General features: G+C 39.3%; 1 protein-coding gene across 1 annotated transcript in view; it reads right to left on the bottom strand.

Moving 5' to 3' along the window:
* Nucleotides 1-2709: 2709 nt before the first annotated feature.
* Nucleotides 2710-22616, bottom strand: part of col5a1 (procollagen, type V, alpha 1) — a 247044-nt gene continuing 227137 nt past the window's right edge. Inside the window, exons 58-66 of the mRNA XM_034192658.1 lie at nt 22401-22508; nt 19578-19631; nt 19456-19491; nt 19291-19344; nt 18910-19177; nt 15119-15231; nt 12016-12084; nt 5265-5498; nt 2710-5135 (exon numbers count right to left, since the gene is read on the bottom strand). Coding sequence (XP_034048549.1) covers nt 4989-5135; nt 5265-5498; nt 12016-12084; nt 15119-15231; nt 18910-19177; nt 19291-19344; nt 19456-19491; nt 19578-19631; nt 22401-22508 — 1083 coding nt within the window. The 3' untranslated portion in view covers nt 2710-4988. The remainder of the gene's footprint in view (nt 5136-5264; nt 5499-12015; nt 12085-15118; nt 15232-18909; nt 19178-19290; nt 19345-19455; nt 19492-19577; nt 19632-22400; nt 22509-22616) is intronic.

Genomic DNA, 22616 nt, shown 5'->3' with positions numbered 1-22616 from the left:
CTGAACAATGGATGTTGATATTTAAATTCTGGACTCACACTCCATTTCAACAGGGGGTGGTAAATCATCTATATATTTAAAGTGTGCATGATTTTATTTAATAAACTCAATGTACATAGAATAATTGTAACTATGTTAAAAATACATGGATGCACAAGAAAGTGATAACACTTATTTCCATTGTGGTCCATTTAAAAATCAAATGACAAAATGGAAATAATAATAATAGTGTGTATATGATAACAAGAACCTAAACAATTTATAAATACAATAAGACAGTAAATTAACATTAAAAATTACATAATTAACACAAAATAAAAGTGTTGAGTTCTTCTTCTAAAAATTGTTGAGGTCTAAGGTTCTAAAAACATTCTGGACTCACACACCATTCCAACAGGGGGTGGTAAATAATCTGTTTAATTAAAGTGTGCATAGTTTTATTTAGTAAACTCAATGTATGTACATAGTATAATTGTAAATACGTTAAAAATACATGGATGCAAAAGAAAGTGATAACACTTATTTCCATTGTGGTCCACTTAAAAATGAAATGACAAAATAGAAATAATAATAATAATAATAATAATAGCATGTATATGATAACAAGAACCTAAACAATTTATAAATACAATAAGACAGTAAATTAACATTAAAAATTACATAATTAACACAAAATAAAAGGGCTGAGTTCTTCTTCTAAAAATTGTTGAGGTCTAAGGTTCTAAAACCATTCTGGACTCACATGCAATTCCAACTCATTATAGAAACTTTGCATAATTTATTACCATCCTTGAAAAATGTCATCTACCTATTTTATAAACACTACCCAATCTAGAGTCCATGTGTGTGTGTGTGTGTGTGTGTGTGTGTGTGTGTGTGTGTGTGCGTGCAAGAATGAAATTGCACAACATGAAGCATTGGCAGTGCACTTGTGTATGTAATATTCCATTCAGTGTGCAGTAGTGCAGGTATGTATTTTTATATAACAGATGTGGATCCTTGTCATTTGATTGGTGCTTTGTATGTCACATGTCATGGATTAGTCATCCCATTTGTGTTTTGCTGCATTTATTGTGTAAATTTCATTACATACGTTTTGTACTATTGCACACTGCAACCACCGCCCACTAGTGGGGACAGCGTTTCACTAAACATGGTGGAGTTTGTTGACGGACGACAATTTGAAGGAGTTAATTGACAGTGCTAATTATTTTTAAAAAAAAAAACACCATACATAAGCTGTCTGAAGGCATGAAGAGCTGTTAGGATGAAAAGCTGGACAAATTTCTGATGTGATTTTTCACAGACTACATCGTCAGAATTGCTTTTTGCAAGTTGACTGAGAACAGTTTTGGACTCTTAAAGTTCGTGTTGGGCTGTTGACATCAAAGCTCCAGTGACAAACACCAGAATGTAAGTGCCTTTTCTGTTGTTTATAAATTAATAAAATATCAAATGACAAGGATCTATTTCGGCATTATATAAAACAAATAATGAATGTTTTTTCATTCTTCGACTTGTTGAATGGTACGTTCCATCTTTCACCTCCATGAAATAGTTGTACCATTGAACTCATAAACATTCATTATTTGTATAACTTTTGGGGGGGATAACTCAGTATAACAACACTGATCATTATAACACTATTTTGGGAATGACGTCAAGTGCACACGTCAGGGCTCGTTTATTTCAAACGTCTGAAATGTATCCAAATCAGAAACTGTCTTTTGTCACAAAGGATTTCAGTCATTGCCTCTTGGAGAGATGAAAGTCTGTGTTGTGTTGTTTTTTTTTTGGGGGGGGGGGGGGGTTGTGGCAACCTGCTTGATGTGCTTCAATGTTTGTTCCGACATAACTTACTGTACATTTGCACATACCAAAGTGACCTCTTCATACCTTCTAATGTCACCACCCATCTATTTTTAACTCCCGGGTGTGCTTGCAGGTCCTTTTGACATGTCATCTGTAGCTGTTTAAGCTGTATGGAGCCAAATCCAGAGCTGGTGATTTGTCCATTCTCACCACACTTTGATGGCCCACTTATCAGCGCTGCCACTGAAGGAGCGTCGCATTCATATGAAGGATTAGCTTTTGGCTCCTTCGTGCACTCACCCAGGATGTCGCCTCGGTGCAATCTATCCACCCTGAGCTTCCCAAATTCATCCTGCAAGCATTAATATTGATAGAAGCACCATGCAATACCCATCTCAGCTCTTGCTGCTGCTGCAAGGCTTTTCTCCTAATGAGACACTGGAAGCCTTTGATCAAAGCTTTATCACTGCTGATCATCTAAATGGATGGTGCACAGACTTTGATTCTGATTATTATCCTGTACGAAGTTATGAGACATACAACTGATATATCGGTGTGCACGAGATGTGTACCATAATGATGTCCAAGCGATAAAACATGCTGTAGCTGGAACATCCAGGAGAACTGAGTCTTGACAGAACGACTCATCAGGGTTCCCCAACATTTGTTGTTTCTGATTCATTAGGACCTTACCTGTTCCACAGTTGAGCTTAATTAGACATCCAATCAATTGCAAACATACATTCTCGAAGCCTTCTCAAAATTGCACATCAATCGCTAACCTTTTGACAATTTGTTTTCCCGTGTGCACGTAAAGAGGGGGCCTCTTACGTTTAACATTTATTATTTTATTTTAAATAATACAATAAATATACTACAAATGAACATTGGCTTTGGTAGAGTTACAAGTTCATCACTTTTTCTCCACTTCACAATAGCGGACATGACCCTTTTATTCATCTGTAGCATTAAAAAATAGAAAATAAAAACCCGATGTATCCCGATGAATAAAAACGTGGAACGGAGATCATGTCATTCTACAATGCAACAAGAGAAAAAACTTTACAATTTCATGCATACAGATAGGTTTTAATGCTTCAAAAGACATACAAAAGTGGATGGCCACAGTAAACTTGAATTTATTGACACAAAAACCAATATATCTTCTATCCTCTTTTCCTTACACAGGTTTGACGAGACCGTGAAACAGACATTTAGACAGACAAATAGAAATCTACAATATGAAACAAATACAAATGGCAGCATCACTGCTGGTTCTAAAAATTTACAAAAAAAAAAAAACAAATAAATTGTTTGTACTTTTATTGAGAGCAAATTATCATTATTATTATTTTTTTAAGTAATTTGGGTGAACTGCATCACGATGGAAAAATAAAGCCAGAGATCAACAAGCATATTGAGGTTATTTAAAAAAAAAAAAAAAACACACAAAATGTTCAAGTCACATATTTGAAGATTCTTTTTTTTTTTTATAACTGGAAACAAAATAAAACCAACCTATTTGTATGAAGGGCTGTAAAATGTAAGTATAGATACTAGTGGTCATAAGCATAGAGTGCATAGTTTGAACAAAGAGCGTAATTACAAAAAGTAGAAAAAAAGTCACTTTGGTTCTGCATCAGCAAACAAGAATTTTTTTTAAAATTAAAATTTTAATTTTTGTATTGCAAAACATTTTAAATCGAGTTGTTCCCCAACAAAACAACAAAAATACATTCCACATTCCACCGTGATACTTAAAGCTGAATATGAAAGCCTTGCACTTTGGAGCAAACGTACGCAAAACCAACAGCAAGCGCCGTCTTAGTGTCCTCCGCTTTATTCCGAGATTCGGGAAGCATGCGTGTTTGCAATCTGCTGGAGTAGAAGATAATGCAAGCGGTGTTGCTGAACTGAACAGAGTGGACAAAATGTCATGCAAACTCCACCACTGAATATTAAAAAAAAAAAATAATAAAAATCGGATGCAGTAGATGTGATGGATTAAAAGGGTCAAGGGGCCAAACTTTGATGGAATTTCATCACCACAAACTTCTTTTCAGTCAAACAACACAAACTAGACAAATACATAGCACCACAGAAGAGAGAAAATAGCACCTCTATTTGGATTAGTGTTTTCATTAAAATGTGACATCACCTCTTGTTGCATAGTTGGACAAATGAGCACGTGAGGGGAGGGGAAAAAAAGTTGATTTTTATTTTATTAATTTAGGAAGTCGTCACTAAAACACACTTTCACATAAGGCACAAGTGAAGGAATGTTTTCCTTTTTGTTCTTTTTGCAAATCAACCATCACATAATATCACAGGATCTTTTTTTTTGTTGGCTTGCTTGTTTTTTTATTTCCATTCTGTGCTTAAATTACAACAAGGTGGGCTGCACAACTGCAACAAGACAGCACTTTCCACATTTTGTTTTTCTTGTTTTGCATTCACAAGTCGAATTACACACTTTACGTTTGCTGAATTCCGAAGTCCCCCCCACCCCCCGTATCCGTCCTCTCCGACTTCACCATTGATTAAAGTCACATGCACGTTTTGAAGCCAGAAGCAATAAACATTACCAGGAAAACATATACAGAACATACTTACAAGCATAAAAAAAATATTTATATATATTTATATATAAGGTCCATTCTGAGAGAATGGGGAGACAATTATGCACAAACGAACTTCCTGTAGTGAGCAAACAAACCAAGAAAAGAGGAGCGGAGAAAGGCAAGGAGGAGAAAAGCCAAATCAGGAGGAGTCCACAAAAAAAATGCTGCTCCCGTCTGAAACGGGCGAGGCTCTCAGGGATGCCTTTGTCATTTTTGGAACCAAACAGGTCGAAACTGGGTGCGATGAAGAGTGGATGGCGGGCGGGGCTAAGGTCGTAATGTGTGCAAGTGTCGGATACGACATCCAGTTTCAAAACCTGCATGTGATGGAGAAGGCACACTGAGGTTTCAAGGTTGCTCTTGTTTCGATTTCCTCTATTCCGATTGATTTGATTTCATTTCACTCATACTTGCTGCTTTATGGAATAAAAGATACTTTAAAAAAATTTTTACAAATAAAATGTCCTATTTCTTTTCTTTTTTTTTTCCTGGAAAACAAAAATATGCATTTTTTTTCTCCATTTATTAAAAAAAAATAACAAAATAAAAAGAGTCTTAGCCAATGAAACAGACAGGGCCCACTTCAAATCCAAACTTCTGTGTGGGACCGCCGAAATCGTTGAACATGATGTCCACAAATGGCACCTGTTCCACCTTTGGTGTGTTGATCTCAAGTACTGTCTTTTCATAGCCCTTTTTCAACTGTCCAAGAGACAAAAAAGCACAACAAGAGCAGGGAGTGTTACTAAGTGAATAAAAAAAAAATCATAATAAATTGTTTGGCAAATATTTGTTATAAGTCAAAATACTCTGACAAACACTGTGACTCACCGCACAACCATCAACCAAGGCACGGATGTACGGGTTGTTATCGTACGACATCTCCTCATCGTTGGAGCCCAGGAAGCGGATGGCCTTGTCGTAGTTGTCCTGGGCCTGGTCATGCCAGGCCACTGACTGGTAGCAGTTGTAGGTCATGTTCTGGCGCGCCGCAGCACTCAGCAACCGCAAGAAAGTCATCTGGACCACGCCGATGGGGTTTCCCTCTGCGTCCACGTAGGAGAGCTATGGAAGGAACACAAAAGGAGCTCAAGATCAAAAACTAGGGCAAACAAACAAAAAAAAAACAAGCAGGATTGACTCTATGGGGAAAATACCATGTAGGAAATGAAAATGTCTATGTAGCTTACTGCAGTAGTTTTATGGTCGACACTTGGTATTTTTGTTTTTCATCTTATTTGGAGGAAAATTGTAAGATGTGATGCATTAAGAGTGTACTAGTGGTGTCATGTAAGTGGAAAGGGGCCCACTGTGATGACTACATCTGTCTTCAAGAGCAACTTCAGTCAATCTTGGTGGATAAACTCACTGGACCATCCTCTCACAACACAGCTCATATCAAGGTCAAAGGTCAAATCAGACATTGTTTTCTACTGTCAGTAGTGATATCTTCAAAACGCAAAAAGCAATTTCACGCAAACCTGTTGGATAAACTTAACGGACGGTCCACTCGCGCCACAGGTTATGTCTCGGTCATCATAGGTCAAAGTGTAAGATCAAATTTGAGGTCTTCATCCACGGTGTGTAGCAGTATATTCAAAATGCAGGGGAAAATCTGTTTCTCAACCCTCTATTCAGCAACAAGTGTCTCAACTAGATTTGTACCAAACCATGATTCAGCCAGGTCTCGCAAGGGTGTTCTTTTTTTAGCCACCGACATTTCAAATGTTCCCTGTTATGTGCCACCATAACATCACAGCATCACATTCAAGACTGTACAATACAAGTTCAAATCAATTAAAAAGGTGGTGGTGATGGTCTAGTGGGTAAGGCGTTGGGCTTGAGACCAGAAGATCCTCAGTTCAAATTCCAGCCTGAGGGAATTTCTGGGGAGGGAAGCGTGGAGTATGCCCCCAGAACCCCCTAGGAAAGTGCGACCTCTTGGTTGCACCAGACTCGGTCACAAGTCCACCCCCTCCCCTCTTTTACAATATTTGGATTTGCCACTGAAAATGTAGTGGTCATTTAACTTCTACCAATGTAAAGTACTTGGTACCTTGCACAACTATACTTTCTAAGTAACGTCCTCAAGACTGTCCAGCTCCAGTCATCTGTGTCAGTCATATGTGCATGTATGTGTGTGCACAGAAAGAACCAAACACAGTTGATGTTTAGTGACGCTTAAGCTACAACAGGAAAGAGGAAAACCCATAAAATTCTTTGAATGGACACTATTATTTTTATTATGAGGATCACAGAGTATTTATTTATTATCTATGGACTGTCAATAGAATAACTCAAGTTATGGACAGAACTTTTATTAGTTTTATTTTTGGCCAGGTGTAAGTGTTAGATATTAGTGATAATCCATGTCTGGTTAATTTTGTTCACCTCTCTTTACCATTTTGAGCCACATTCTCTCTCTGACGGTGTGTTTCTGATTCAACAATTAGTTTTCAGACGTCATTCTGCCACTGCATTTGGACTGTCAAATTTCTTTTGGTACACTTGAAAGAAAAGGCCAGTGTCAAGGATTTGGCCTGTCTCAAGCAATATGCAGATGATAGTGTTGAACATTTTCCAAAAGGTGAAAAGATCTTTGGGCTCAGTCATCCCATAAAGCAGCAAATTTCCAAGTCTGAATTTCTGGACATAAACTGCACTGCAAACTGAATTTGCAATGGTTTAATGTTGGGGGGGGGGGGATCTCAAATTTGCAGTAAATAATTCTAAATGAACCATTGTGTGAAATATAATGGATGTAAGCAAATTGTGATAAAACCTTGAAAAATAATTATCTTTGTAGAAAAAATGCTTCAGTAATATGTTAATTTGTTGTACATTAACCTATAATTAACCTTGATCTTTGCTTTTATCATTAATGTTACAGAAAACTGAGCTTGAGCACATTAAACTGATTATTCCACTTCCTAATCCTAAATAATGAGATGGCAGCGTGTTTTGAAGCCTGCTGCCGTTCAGTTTAACATCCGTATCTGCATACCAACCATCAGGAATCCATTACATCCACATGGTGACTTCGTCTGTAGACACACAGGACTGACTGAGAGCAGAGCGCATGCAGAACCCGTGCCATGCAGCCAGAGCATCGACCCAACTGTGAGTTTGGACGCGTTCGTTCTGAACTTCTTCTGGCACACAAGCACACTCATGCATGCATGCACATACAACACCAGGGTTCTGACACTCAAACCCAACGCCAACAGAAAGAGGAAATCATATTGTATTTGTGCATTGATTTTAATGAGTGAATTAACATGATTTGAAAACATTTAAAGCCTCTGTTCTGCAGCTTCTGTCTGAGTGTCAGCCCTCTGGCTCATATCCACAACAGCGCCACCAGACTGTATTCGGTGGTCACTTCTGTGTCTCACTGGCCACCCGCCATCCCCCGCCCATGTCCCCACTCAGCGTGTAGATCCAGCCCGACATCAGCAAGGAAACATTACCTCTTTATCAGCACAGCCGCAATCAGCAGTGACTGGGGAACCAGAACCCCCCGGGAGGTGACTGAGTGCCTGATCTGTTTGACTTAAAGCTGCTCCGCCAGACCTGAGCAGTGTTTAAGGCTGACGGTGACAACATGAGTGCAAGTGACTGATGGCTGCAGCACAGAGAGAGATTCTTCCCTCCCACACCCCCACCTCAATGCTCGCTTGGCGAAAAAAGTGACCTGATGAAGTTAGGACATGTTCAGTTTTATAACTGAAATTAGGCTGCAACTAATAATTTGTTTGTTATTGATACATTTTAGGATTACTGTATTTTCAGGACTATAAGTTGTTTTTTTACTAGTGTGGGAGGTCCTGCAACATCCACTCAAGAGGACTCCCCCCCCCCCCCCCCCAAAAAAAAAAATCACACAATTATTATCACTATTATTCATCAAGTCACTCAAGTCATGAATCAGCAAGTCTCAAGTCATAATGACCACCAATTGTTTGCAAGCTGACTTGAGACTTGCAGATTGATGACTTAAGATTGACTTGAAAGTGACTTTGTACCACCTCTGCTATTATTATTATTATAGCTATTTACATAGGGAATCAAAGCACTAAACAAAATAAACGCCAATAATAAAAGAATAAATGGCAAAGCAATGTGCAAAAACTCCTAATTAAAGAGCAAATACACGCAAGCTCATGATACACTTTGTCTCAAACAGGAAGTGCCAAATTTTGAGTCCACAGTGAAACAGGAAATGTCAAATGTTGAACACTTCCTGGATCAACAATAGACGAGTTCTCATGGGATCTCACAGGAATTCAGTGGCAAGTTGACACTGAAACAGGAAGTGCCAAATTTTGAGTCCACAGTGAAACAGGAAATGTCAAATGTTGAAAACTTCCTGGAGCTACAGCAGAGGATATTAACCTATTTTTCATTATGTTGTTTTTGCGCTGGTATGTCTATCCTCTGTAAGGTTTTTGTGTAACTTTTTGTTTGTCTTAATTAAAAAAAGAAAAGAAAATTTAAAATAGAGAAAGGTGAGATCTCGCGGGAATTCAGTGCACAGTCGACACTGAAACAGGAAATGCTAAATGTTGAGTCGACATTGAATCCGGGAATGTGAAAGTGAGAGGCAACGTGCACCTTGACAGCACATGACGTCAGTCAGTGACTATTCGGTGTATAAATAGCATGATGTTTTTTTTAGCCAGAAGCATTTACTGAAAAAAAAAAAAAGTCTGAAAGAGCTAACTGACATGGTGAGATGCTGAAGAGCTTCGCTCGTTCAGGTCCACAACATATACATATTAATGCCAAAAAAATGTGCAATTTATACTCTGGAGTGACATATTCTGGAACATATGGTAATTTATTATTTACTTTAAAAAGTTCTGAAAATACTAAAAATGCACGTTTGACTTTTACGCAGGATAAGATATTCTCAAATATCTTTTTTTTTTTTTTTGAACAGTGCAAAATTCAAAACTGCAGTTCAGTGACAAGCAGAAAAGTTTTTCCATTTTTGCTTAAACAATGAAAACTGCACCACTCATATTCTGAGAGGAAGAAAAAAAATGCATGATGTCATGTGTTCAAGTTCACCATGTGAACGAACATTATGTCACACCTGTGTACCTGCAGGCTGAACGACCTTAATTTTGCAATGAAATGATTTGGAAAATCAACTCTCCATGTGCTACACGTTCACAAGGTGAAATGTTACCATGGTAACGGCCAAGACAAAATCACCCACGGGTCAGTTCTCAGTAAGCACTGAGACAGGAGATCAGATTTTGGGTTCAAATTACTCAAAGACCTCAAAAGTTCATATTTGCTTAAAATGAAAAAAACAAAACAAAACACAAGTTTTCTCCTTTGAATCTAACAAAATTAGTCCACACTGAATTGCAGGAACTACTGAGACTAAATGTTAAACAGCTCAGACTCCACCTTTCTCTTAGCTCCAACTGAGTATTTTGAAGAAAATTACCTGGTAATTCCTGTTTTGTCCTTGGACCTCAACTAAATGAGGTCTCACTGTATTATTCAAGCAAATGCAAGGAACAACTGCTGATTCACTGTCTTTCATATTATTGGTGACATAACATGGAACCTTTCAGCCTATTTTCCATACAGACTGAAAAGCCCATTGGTGTCAATGCTGATTCCCAGAATACTATATCCCGGATAGCATCCCTTTCATTGCAGGTTACTTCCCCAGCCAAGACGGGTGCCCATTTACAGGTGGGTGGGTGCCCATTTAAGTGTCTTGTCCAGGGACACACACACAAATAGCATGACCATGAAAAGAACCCACGTCTACATATTGGTAGCCCAAACCCTGGTTGTACACTGTAGGAAAAATTAAGATCCAAGTTTTCACTTAACTGCCTCAGATCAAAAGAATAATAATAATAATAATAATAATAATAATAATAATAATAATAATAATAATAATAATAATAATAATAATAATAAAATCAAATGTAAGAATGCCACCTGTAAAGGGATGGATTCACTTTTTGGTGACTTTTATCCTCCCTATCTGTGGGTACACTGATGCTACATGAGTCGAGAGTGTCCAGACACACAGTCACTTTTAGGTGATGCTCTCTTAATGTCTTGGAGGTGTGGAGTGGATATACAATCAGGAATTTTCAGATTGTTGTGTTAACCTTTAACCTTCCTTTGACTATTGTTCCATCTGTAACTTGATAAACCCTAGAATATTGGCTACTGAATATTAGCTATTCACTAATACTGAATATTAGATAAAACCTAGAATATTGGCTATTCTAATGGAAAACATGATTGAAAAAATAACAGGGCATACCACAAATTGTTAAAAAAAAAGTAACTGAGAAATTTGTGTGAGGAAAGCCACAGAGATATTTATGTTCAGAAATGTGCAAAGGGGTATTACTAATTTTTCAGAGTGTTTATGCATTTCAGAGAAATTAAACCCTAAGCCATGAAACAAAAAACTTATTTCCAAGGTTACTTGGCAGCTGGTACATCAGCATAAAGCCTTGTTCTGAAGTAAATTGCATGCGGTACACTTCTGAAATTGGCAGCCAATTATCACATTTCTACTTTTTGAAGGCTGAGATTTGTGTTAATACCCAAGTTTATTATTTCTGAATTCAGGCCATGAAAATGCATTCATTCATGCAGGAGATTTAAGTTGTTTTAAAATTAATACATTTGTAATATCTGAAACTGTATTTCATAAGTGGGTGGTATGGAGCTTCACAAGGACATACCAAAAAAAAAAAAAAATGCTGTTCAAAAGAATCCTGCTGTAAAACTGCTCTCTCACTCTCTTCATTCCCCAACCAGTCCCAGCAGAAGACTGCCCCTCCCTGAGCCTGGTTCTGCTGGAGGTTTCTTCCTGTTAAAAGGGAGTTTTTCCTTCCCACTGTTGCCAAGTGCTTTCTCATAGGGGGTCGCTTTGACCATTGGGGTTTTTCTGTAATTATTGTATGGCTTTTGCCTTGCAATATAAAGCGCCTTGGGGCAACTGTTGTTGTGATTTGGCGCTATATAAATAAAATTGATTTGATTTGATTCATTCTCAGACTAAACTATTGGCTTGACTGGGCTAATACATGTAGGTCTATGAAGGCAAAAGGACTTGCTTGAGTTTTTAGATGTTTCCCCTCTCATTGGACAGACTGATTCAGTCAAGCAAGCCCAGTTGCCTCCACACATAGATATACCATGACATGGACTTTACAGATACTTGTAAATGATTGACCTAATCAACAACAGTCAATGAAAGATTTCAGTCTATATGTAAATAAACTCGATAGTCTGAATACTTGTTAGATGCCTTATTTCTGCCATGCATAGGGTCAGTAGTTGGTATCAAACATATGCATTTCCTTCACATTTGACTGTATGGTCCACAAACCTCCTGTACGTGAGAGCATCACCTATGTGGTTGGACTAAAGGTGAGTGTAGCACGTGCTGAACCATGCACCACAGTAACATTCCAGGCGCCAATGTTTATACATACTTTGTAGGGCAGTACCAGAACCATGCAGAGCCTCAGCCACACAGAGACCCAGCCTCAGCCAGGACCCTGGGACCACAGGCAAGACCACTTACCAGGGAACCTCTCTTGTAGTGACTATACCATGTGCCTGGCGAGTCTTTCGGCCATTTTGCCATTTTGCTCTGTAAAATATAAGAGGCATTCAGGGAAGAGAAAAGAACTTCTGAAAGTTGGGACTCCAGCTTACCAGTTTACCACGTTTGAATTCACTGAACCAGGAACCGGGATTCTCCTTTACCCAGGATGTGAGCCTAGCCTGGGGGTATGGATCGACAGGAGGAAGGGGGAAAAAGTTGTGTTATAGAAAGGAAACAGATGTGAAAGAAACATATCCCACTCTTAGTTTTAGTCTCCCCCACTTTCTCCTTCTGTTTGTGCTCTGACGAGTCGTCCAAACCTGAAACGGCACAGAGTCTGGTAAGCCAAACTGCTCCAAGGCAGAAGTGTTTTACAAAGACATATGTAGCATTTTGTACACAACCTGTTCTCATGAAAAATCTGGAGTAAGATGTCCTAAAAATTAATGCACAAAAATTAATATTTTTGAGGCGGAAATTGGACATATCCCATGTATTTTCCACAGGGAAATACAATGACATCACTGACAATAATATTATCTGAGCAAAAAAAAAAAAAAAATCACATTATTAGCAACAGAAAAGGTCTCAGCCTCACTATATCTAAATTCTGGGTCTGTTAATGAAGCACAAGGCAAGCTGCCAGTGACCATTTTAGTAATCTGTCTGGTTACCTGTTTATTTACTGTTGGTGAACATTAGTTCACTAACCTTAGGTGTTTTTATCCCCAGCTGACTGATTCTAGTGTTTTTCTCTCTGTTCAAGTTGCTGTTGCTGTGATCCCAGAAGCTGGCACTGCTTCCAGGGGACCAGACTAACCTGGCATTGGCATTTGATGTCTGCTATCAGAACTATTTAAGAGGTAAAACTAGAAGCTGTGCACCAAGATGGACCTTTTGTACCTCAGTAAACCACAACAAACGCTGCTTGTGCTTCAAATGTTTCCCCGATGGAGCACGATCAAACAAGTTTGAAGCTGTACTCACTAGGAATACCTCGATTAAAGATGTCCCAACATGATTGAGGCTGTTAAGACCACGAATGTCTGGAAGTTACCACGTACTAGTGATGTTTTGGTGAATCGGGATTAAAGTTTTGAACAGCTCGAAAACTTGACCTCGATTTCAAAGCTGGTGCCGATGACAGCCGTAACTGCTACGTATACCAAGTTTGTTCAAGATTGACAAAGCTGCATCAAGTGATGCTTCAAAATGATGGTGCTTCAAAACACGCCCCAATTAGTTATGCAGGATGAAATGGTACTTTGTGGAATAGCTCCATTACTATTTGCATCAAATCATATGAAACGCATCATGAGAAAATGTTGTTTGTACACTACAAACCAGCGCTGGCAATTAATCACGGCAGAAAACTTTCACGAGTAGAGTGATTAAGTGAGAAATGATCTAAGGCAAGCAGCCTTAATGAAGCCTGTATGCCTGCTGTTTGGTGCCGCGCGCACCCTGTGCACTTACTTTGTTATGCCATTAAACTGCGCGGCCACCAGGGCACAGCTTTAATGGTTTTGGCCTTGACAGTGATGAATTTCTCTATAATTAGAGGGCAGCATTTGATGCAGAACTGTCACCAATAGCTTAATGCGTTAATTAATAATTGGCCAAAGATCATGTAACGCTGGGAGATGGCATACATTAGACTCATGCTGCCTTGAAGGTGACCTTGAGCAGCATTTGCTGGAGTGGACTGAACAAAAAGGAAACATCGCTCTACCAGCATGATGCCCACTTCTGCACAGACAGTAGAGCCATGTTCTTTTTTAGTAACTGTGCCAATCCCCACACGTGTTGGCGATTTTTTTTTTTTTTCTCCCGACTCTGCGTACCGAATGACAGCACAGGCTTTTCTTTTCGGCCCGATGCAAATGAGCACAGCCCATCACCAGCTTGCTATAAAAAGTCTGCTTCGTTATTCTGAGCTTACGCAAACTCAGGCTCCTCTGAGGCTCGGTGAGTGGGATCATTAAAACGGCTGTAGCACTGTGCTATTACACAATCCCTGACTTGTTAAAGACAGCATTCTTGGTGTTTCGCCACTCTGCTCCTGTGCCGGTATAATGAAGTGAAAATCTCCTTGACGTGGCCCGTCACCAGCCAAAGGCCGTGGTGGGTTAAAAAAGTCCTTAATGGCACATCTACCTAAAAATGGAAGTGAAATGAGAGCGTGTGGGCATGTTGAAGGATGGAATCATCTTCCTGCAATCAAAAAAGTGGCAGAAATGAAATAAGTTATTTCACATATTTTTGGAGTTGTGCTTGTGGGAAATGAGGCAAGTCATTACCTGCATCGTCAACAAACAAAGTAATCTCATGGAGGCTCATTACATGGCTACAGGAGTGCGTACAGTCAAGTTACTGCTGCAAATAGAGTCAACGAGACATGCTTGGTTTATTTATGCATTATGCAGAGTTTTTCTCCCAACTGGTTCCTTATCCAGCTATTAACTACCAATCAAATGACATTTTCTCTTTTTTCACACCGTTTCTATTATTAGGGGAGCTACGACCACTACCTTTGCACCCCACCCCAGGACTAAGTGTTTTGGGTTCCTTAGATGACCCCAAAACACAATCAGGATGTTTCCATGGCCACCAAAATAGGGTTTTTTTTTCACTAAAACACCTTTACACAACATATAAACAACTAAAATATCACTGAGATTCAGTGGGAAGACCACTGCAGGTCACAGCAAACTCATTTGTGCCTAAATTCATTCATGGGTTTAAGATTCAAAATGGCGTCCAAAATGGCCACCAATAGACCCTTATCATTAAAATACATAGTAGGAACAAACAATAGACTTAATAATGACAGAAATCATTGGTGTTTAAGTGAAAAAAACCCTATTTTGGTGGCCAACTTGGAGAACTGGCTTGAGGCCAGTTTTTATTTTTGGGAACATCCTGATTGTGTTTTGGGGTCATCTAAGGAACCTAAAAAGGTTGGTTTGGTTTAGTCCTGAGGGGAGGGGGTGCAAAGGTAGTGGTCATAGCTCCCCTACTATAGCCTCATCATGGAGCTGTGCGTGTGCTTGTGAGCGCACGTGCACTCCTTACTTACCCCTTCTGATTTCTTGTCTGGGAAGATGCAGCTCTCGCCACCTGCTGTGAAGTTGCAGTAAACCTTGAAGGAGTCCCGAGAGCAGCCCTGGTTGGGATCAATCCAGTACTCACCTGTGGAGAGGAAGGAAAAAAAAAAACAGATGAGGGAAAATTGTAGAGCAGCACGTGTGATTTGAGTCTGTTCTCCTTGAGAACAAGGGCTCGACATTGCGTAGCCTGTGCTTAAGTATCTTGCATGTCTCCTTGTGTGTATTCTCAAGACTGGAGACATTACAAAGACGTCCCTGTGCTGCAGCATTCCTCAGATATAATTCATGTCTGCAAGCATTGAGATTTTGAAGTTACGGTTATTTGCATTGTGTGTAAGTATGAAGCAGAAGAGGAAATTTGTTTGCAGATGATGTGGGGAAATTCTACGCTAATGGAATTACAATGGCACCAAAATCTGTACATATTTTATCTTACCATTAAAAATGTGCTCTGATTAAGATTCCATTACTGTAGAATTATCCAACTATGCACTTTGCAAATAAAATTAACTGCAAACAAAATGAACTGAAAACAAATCCTCTTCCAGTATTATCCAGAACAGATGCGCACTCTCAACAAGATGATTGTGGTGACTATTTGGCACGACTTACGCATTTTCATTTGTACGGATGTTCAGCATGATTATAATGTGTTCCTCAACACACTCTGTCTTCAGCACATTTCGGGTGTATTTACAGCTGTATTTCCAAGTGATCCAGCACTATCCGATTGCAATCCGATCGCTCAAAATGTAATTTAATGCCAGGTGTAACTGGGAGGGGTGTGTATCTCTCCCTTTATATAATGATATGATATGTATCTAGATATGATTCAGGAATTATGCTTTTTATTTAGGGAGAGATTTGATTACATTTGATTCAATTCGGTGCATTATGATGCAAATCAAAACAATTATTAATTTTCCATGACAAGTCAGAACACGCCAAAACGGAAATTTGTTACCTTCAAATACACATTTAATGAAAGACCAGGAATTTTCCTCAGGTTTTTACGAGTGTGACTAGTCTACTCATATTCAGAAGAGATCTAGAAGAAGAATCCAGCTCTTGTGAATCATTCGTTCGTTCATTCATTTTCTATACCCTCTTACTCCAATCAAAGGTCACAGAGGGCTGGGGTCTATCCCAGCACTCATAGGGTGAAAGACGGGGTACAGCCTGGACAGGACGCAAGTCCATCGCAGGACTAAACTAGAGCACCGCGCTCGTAGAAAGCACACCACCACCAACACTACTTTCCAATTCCACAAATTTTACCCAGTGGTGGGCACAGCAAACCAAAAAGTTAGCTTCGATAACTGTTAATCCACTAACTGAGAAGTTAACTTTTATAAAGCTAAATTGATAAATCTCTAAAAGAAAAAGTGGAAGTTACAGCTAAAAGCTAAACCGATAACTTTCAGTATTGACCTCAGTACACTGGCAGCTACTGACACAACCAGTCAGTGCTTCTGTCTCAGATCAGCCTTCTCTCAGCAAAAGAGACCCGGTGACCAGAGAGAAAGGAAGAGAGCAGAAAAAAAAACAACAGTTTATCTTCACACCATACAGACCTGCCAGCATATCACTGGGGTCATGCATAGACAGACAGTTTTGACTTATGGTTAAAATTTTAAACAAAGTAATTCTGGATAAGTTGTTGAAATAACGTCACTTCTGTCATTTTACCAAGTGAAAATATTAGCTGTATGTTTTAGTTTTAAAGTAATTCACTAATTTTGAAGATTTTAGTGTTTACAGACACACATGCCACTCTGTCTACTACAAAATATGTAACAGGCAGGTGCTAAAATCTAGGATTTCAGACTTTACAAATGTTTTTAACTGTTAAGCTTTACTCACTACACCACCAAAAATGTTAGCAGACTGAAAGTTACCGGACCTAAATTTATCAGAAGCTAATTGGTCCGCTGATGGTTTTCAAAGTTACCTGAAAAGCTAATCTGGTAATGAAAACTTTAGCTTCGATAATTAGCGGTTAACGGATTAGTGGAACTGTGACCACCACTGATTTTACCTTGGGAAAAAATTTCAAGGTCAAAGTACTGTTAGAAGTGGCTTTTCATAAGATAAAATATAATACAAAATATAGATCAAAAGGGTGTTTTAATGTTAATATCAAATATCTACTAAATCCACAATACAGATGCAGATCAAACTTAGTCTATTCATTGAGAGTGTCAGTTTGCATCTCATTGTCACAAATGAGAGTGATTGAGGCACTTTTGATTGAGATGTAATGCAAAATGTACATCAAATAGGCTTTTCAATATTAAATTCAAATGTCCACAAAATCCACAATCCGGATCAGGTCCAGATTAAACTTTGTCAGGTGATAGTGAGTGCCAGTCTGTACCTCACTTTCAAATATGACAGTGATTGGAGAATATGTGATTAAGATATAATGCAAAATATACATTAAATGGGGCTTTCAGTGTTAAAATTAAATGGCCTAAAAGAATCTGTCATCAAGATCAGATCTGGATCAAACTTGGACAGTCAATAAAGGATACCATCCTACATAATGCTCTCAAATATGAAATAAATTTGATATTTTTTGACAGTTATGAACTTTTGAAAATTCATTCAATATTAAAGATAGGGATTTTTCCAAGAATTTTCCAAACTTTGACATGTGACCTATGACCTTGAAGTCAATTGAATCACTCGTTGCCTATCAGCATATGAATCTTCAGTAAAAATCTCATAAGGATATATGAAAAATTGTGGGTTCCAGGCTGTTCACATACAAACAAACAAGGGTGAAAAACAACCTCCTGCTGTTTCCTTGGCGGGGATCATTATAGACAGTCAAACTCATTCACACTTGCATGCACATCCAACAGTCAATTTAGAGTCACCAATCCAATTTACATAACCTGCATGTCTTTGGATGTGGGACGAAGCCAGAGCACCCAGAGGGAATCCATGCAAATCCGGGGACTACATGCAAACGCCACACAGAAAGGACCATCCCTGAAGAGATCTCAGGACCTTCTTGCTGTGAGCCAACAGTGCTAACCACTAATCCACCATGCCACCTCAGCTGTTGTTAGCATAGCACAAATAGTTTAACAAAACGTTTCCGTTCTGAACCAGTATGACAGTATTAACAAATTGAATTGTGAAATGAACATAAAGTAGAAAGGGGTTCATTTATCCATGATAGTATCTGTCATTATTAGACAGGTTGATTTCATTTTTACCTCCCAAAGTTAAATGTTCCTGTGACCCACCGCACAGGAGCCACACGCTGGTATTGGACTTTGATGACAGCTTGAAGATGCAGAAAACAAGATTAACTCGAACGATTCATAATATTACAATTGAGGAATCCATTGGTTCATAGTACATTTAGATTGATTTGGGTATCTGTGTGTCATTGGAGACACATGTTACTTTACAGTCAATTTTCAGTTTGCAACAGTTAATTGTTACATCACTCTTAAAAAGGGGTTGCGGGCATCAGAGGCCCCAGTTATACTTGCATTACAACATGTCTCCAGTGGCCATACTGAAATCCAACTGCGATAAGACCAGTCTGTCAAGTCTTATCAACTTAAAGCTGTCTTAAACAGCAGGAGGATAATGCTGATTTACGCAGCTGCTTTGATGGACTGTGGTCAGTAACTACAAGCACTTATTTTGCACATCTGTAGTAATATAAGTGATTGATGCACAACTCAACCCCAAGACAAATGGCAATTCTGTGAGCTGAGCACTGGTTGGCATTACGAACCATCAGGGAAATCTGGGTGGCAAAGCTGAAGGTCCTTGCAGGTGCGAGCAGGGTTGCCCTGCGTGCCAAGTGGATGTTTCATCTGCTCGATCTCGAGTTTGAGGGAGTTGAGTGAGCCAAAGATTTCTTCCATCCCGTCATCATAGTCTTTGTAGTTAGCATCCATTGGGGCATCATCCATTACCTGGCTGGCATCAATGTTCCTACGCGTTCTGCCCTTAATAGGAGCTTGGATGGGAAGTGGGTGAATGACATCACCAGGAGGACCCTGTAACAATGAGAGGAAAGGAGGAAACAAGGGTAGAAATTATGGAAACTACCAAAAACCAAGTCAAAATATCACTTACAATTAGGAATAATTTAATAATATTTTTCACTTACAGGTGGGCCAGGAGGTCCAGGTATACCAGTCTCTCCTTTTGGTCCAGTTTGACCCTGAGCAGAAGAAATTTAACAATACTTAATTATAACTAATCATTGATTTAGTTAACATTCTCAAAGCTGCTTTTGTTTGTGGTGGAATTTCTCTTTTGTGAAAATACTTACCGATGACCCTTTAGCCCCTTTGGGACCAGGAGGACCCTAAAGAAGTAAAGATGACCACATCATTAAAACTGACTCAAACAACAGGTTCTATTCCATTACAGATTAGATTATAATAATCTTACAGGTAATCCTGGTGGACCAATGGGACCAAGTGGACCTGAGGGACCAGCAATACCCTGATGGAGAAGAGAAAAGGTTTGACATAAAGGTGATATAATTCCTAGCACCCTGTTTGCAATGCAATAGGCCTCATTTACTAAAGGTCTGCATGTGTAAAATTGTGTGCAAACACCATAGCACGAGCAGAAAAAATATATAACGCAATGCTAAAATACCCCTGGCTGTATGAGCACTACCTTTATTACCTTTATTGTTATTTACATTAATTATTAAGATCCTATTGTCTTATTTACAATTTGTACATGTTCAATAAAGCCCCTCTATCAATCAATGAATCAGAAACAGTATTTATTTTTATGAGCTTTTGACAAGAGTGGAAGTTAGCCTTAACATCCACGCTGAAGTCCGCGAAACATCTTGTAAATCACTCCAGAGGTGTTATCAGGTTACAAAAACAGCATTTTCAGTTTATAAGTGTTGATTTCTCGCTAGCTTTTACATAATTTATGACAGAGGTTATATTTACGCACAAACGAAAGGGCTTGCAGCTAGCCTGTGATGTCACCATGTAAATCACTTCAGAGGTGTTATTAAGTTCCAAAAACAGCATTTTCAGTTTTAGATGTGTTTATTTCTCATTAGCTTTTACAGAATATATGAAAAACATGATATACGAGGTCTATTAGAAAAGTATCCGACCTTATTATTTTTTCAAAAACCATATGGATTTGTATCACGTGTGATTACATCAGACATGCTTGAACCCTCGTGGGCATGCGAGAGTTTTTTCACACCTGTCGGTTACGTCATTCGCCTGTGGGCAGTCTTTGAGTGAGGAGTCGTCCACCCGCTCGTCGATTTTCTTCATTGTTTAGGAATGGCTCAGAGACTGTTGCTTTGTTTGATAAAAATTTTTTCAAAACTGTAAGGCACAACTGAGTGGACACCATTCAATAAATTCAGCTGGTTTTCGGTAAAAATTTTAACAGCTGATGACAGATTTTGGTCTGGTAGTGTCGCTTTAAGGACGGCCCACGGCGCCTGACGGCGATCTGCGCTTCGAGGCGGCAGCGTCTCGCCGTTTCAAGTTGAAAACTTCCACATTTCAGGCTCTGTTGACGCAGTAAGTCGTCAGAGAACAGAGAACTTTCAGAAGAAGTCGGCATGAGGAGTTTATTCGGACATTCCATTGTTAACGGACATTTTGTAATGAAAGAACGTGCGGGCAGAGTCGCATGTCGGGCTGGACCCGACCGCGGGGGGTCACGGCAGGAAAAACACCTCCGTTGGAAATCTTAACGGGCAAGTTGGGACATGCCCAAGCTGTTAAACAATTTCTCAGTTACTCACTTGTTGAAAGCCATTAAAAGCCGCCTGAATTCTACAAATGGTTTTCAACACGGAGGTGTTTTTCCTGTCGCGGTGCACACAGATTTGCAGAGTCGTCACGGAAACGACTCGGCGAATTTGCGCGTACGTCTTTCATTAAAAAAATGTCCTTAAACAGTGGAATGTCCACATAAAGTCCTCATGCCGGCCTCTTCTGAATCTTCTCTGTTCTCTCACGATGTCCTGGGTGAATTAAGCCTTAAATTAGGATGGTTTCAGCTCGAAACAGGCCGACGACAGCGCCTGGAAGCGCTGCAGGACGTCCCGCTCCGTGGGAAGTCCTTACACCGACAGAAACACCCCATAATCTCTCATCAGCCGTTAAACTTTTCACAGAAAACCAGCTTAATTTCTCGAATAGTATCCACTCGGATATTCCTCACAGGTCCAGAAAAAATTTTGATAAAGCAACGCGCGCCGTCTCGAGCAGCGTGTGAAACAAAGGAATTCAGCCGAGAGGGCGGGACCACATCTCACTCAAGGCCTGCCCACAGGGAAATGACGTCACCGACGCGTGAAAAAACTCACGCATGCGCACGAGGGTTCAAGCATGATTGGTGTAATCGCATGTCATTCAAATCCATATAGTTAAAAAAAAAATAAAAGGGTCGGTTTATTATCTAAGAGACCTCGTATAAATACATAAATGAAGCAGTTTAACAGAGACCTGCAACTGACGTCACGGTGCCGCTCTACTCTGACTGGCTTTCACCCCCGCCACTCAAAACGGAACAGAATGAAACCGAATGTGACTTTTTAACCTGTTAAAATACCTCTTAAAATAGGTAAAGGTTATCCATCTCTGAACTTCTCCAAGGTCTTTGCCCTAAGAATGTTTCCTGTAAATTTGAAGACTCTGGTAGCAATAGGACTGGACTTATGCTGAGCACAGACAGATGGATGGACAGATGCACACAAAGTCTTCGCAATACCCGGTGGGCATATTTGATGGCCTCGGGTAAAAAAAAAAAAAAAAACCTGCATACTGATTTACTAACAATTTGCTCTGTGTATTGTATCTTATAAAATATGCAAAATAGTGTGTGTTCTTCATTTAGCACATATGCCTTCATGAATATGCAATATGGGGTTTGTCCACCTGAGTGCACAAAACTGTGGGAGGAAACATGCAAATTTGTGACGTTCGCAAATGCAACACAATTTATCAAGATCAAAAGGAAAATTAGCAGGCGCTGAAAGCGTCTGCATTTTTCACGAAACCTTGGCGTAAAGTTATTGCACTTCACATACTTTACATACTGTTCTCTGGGTCACTTTACCACCTGCTATCAATTGCACAATTACTCTTAGTAAATTAACTGTCTTCACCCCAAAGCTCAAGAGTTTGGATAGCCCACACAATTTAGGACTCATTATCTGGGATCTTAATAAATTAGGCCCTTTAAGTCAGCACAGGCATAAAAAAGTTTACTTACATTGTCTCCCTTCGGACCATGTGATCCTGGAGGACCAGGAAGACCTCTGTCACCTTTTTCACCCTGTTCACCTGGAGGTCCGATAAGACCAATGAGACCTGGATGACCCTGAACACAGAACAACGTATATGATCAATACAGTGATCAAGAATTGTGAGACACAAACACTGTCTGATCATTACAGTAATGATTCCATGGTGTGAAACAATGGATCTA

This window comes from Thalassophryne amazonica, chromosome 17 (assembly GCF_902500255.1).
Source record: "Thalassophryne amazonica chromosome 17, fThaAma1.1, whole genome shotgun sequence".
Taxonomy (NCBI): domain Eukaryota; kingdom Metazoa; phylum Chordata; class Actinopteri; order Batrachoidiformes; family Batrachoididae; genus Thalassophryne; species Thalassophryne amazonica.
The sequence above is the reverse complement of the archived record's forward strand: the minus strand, read 5'-3'. Positions and strand labels throughout refer to the sequence as shown.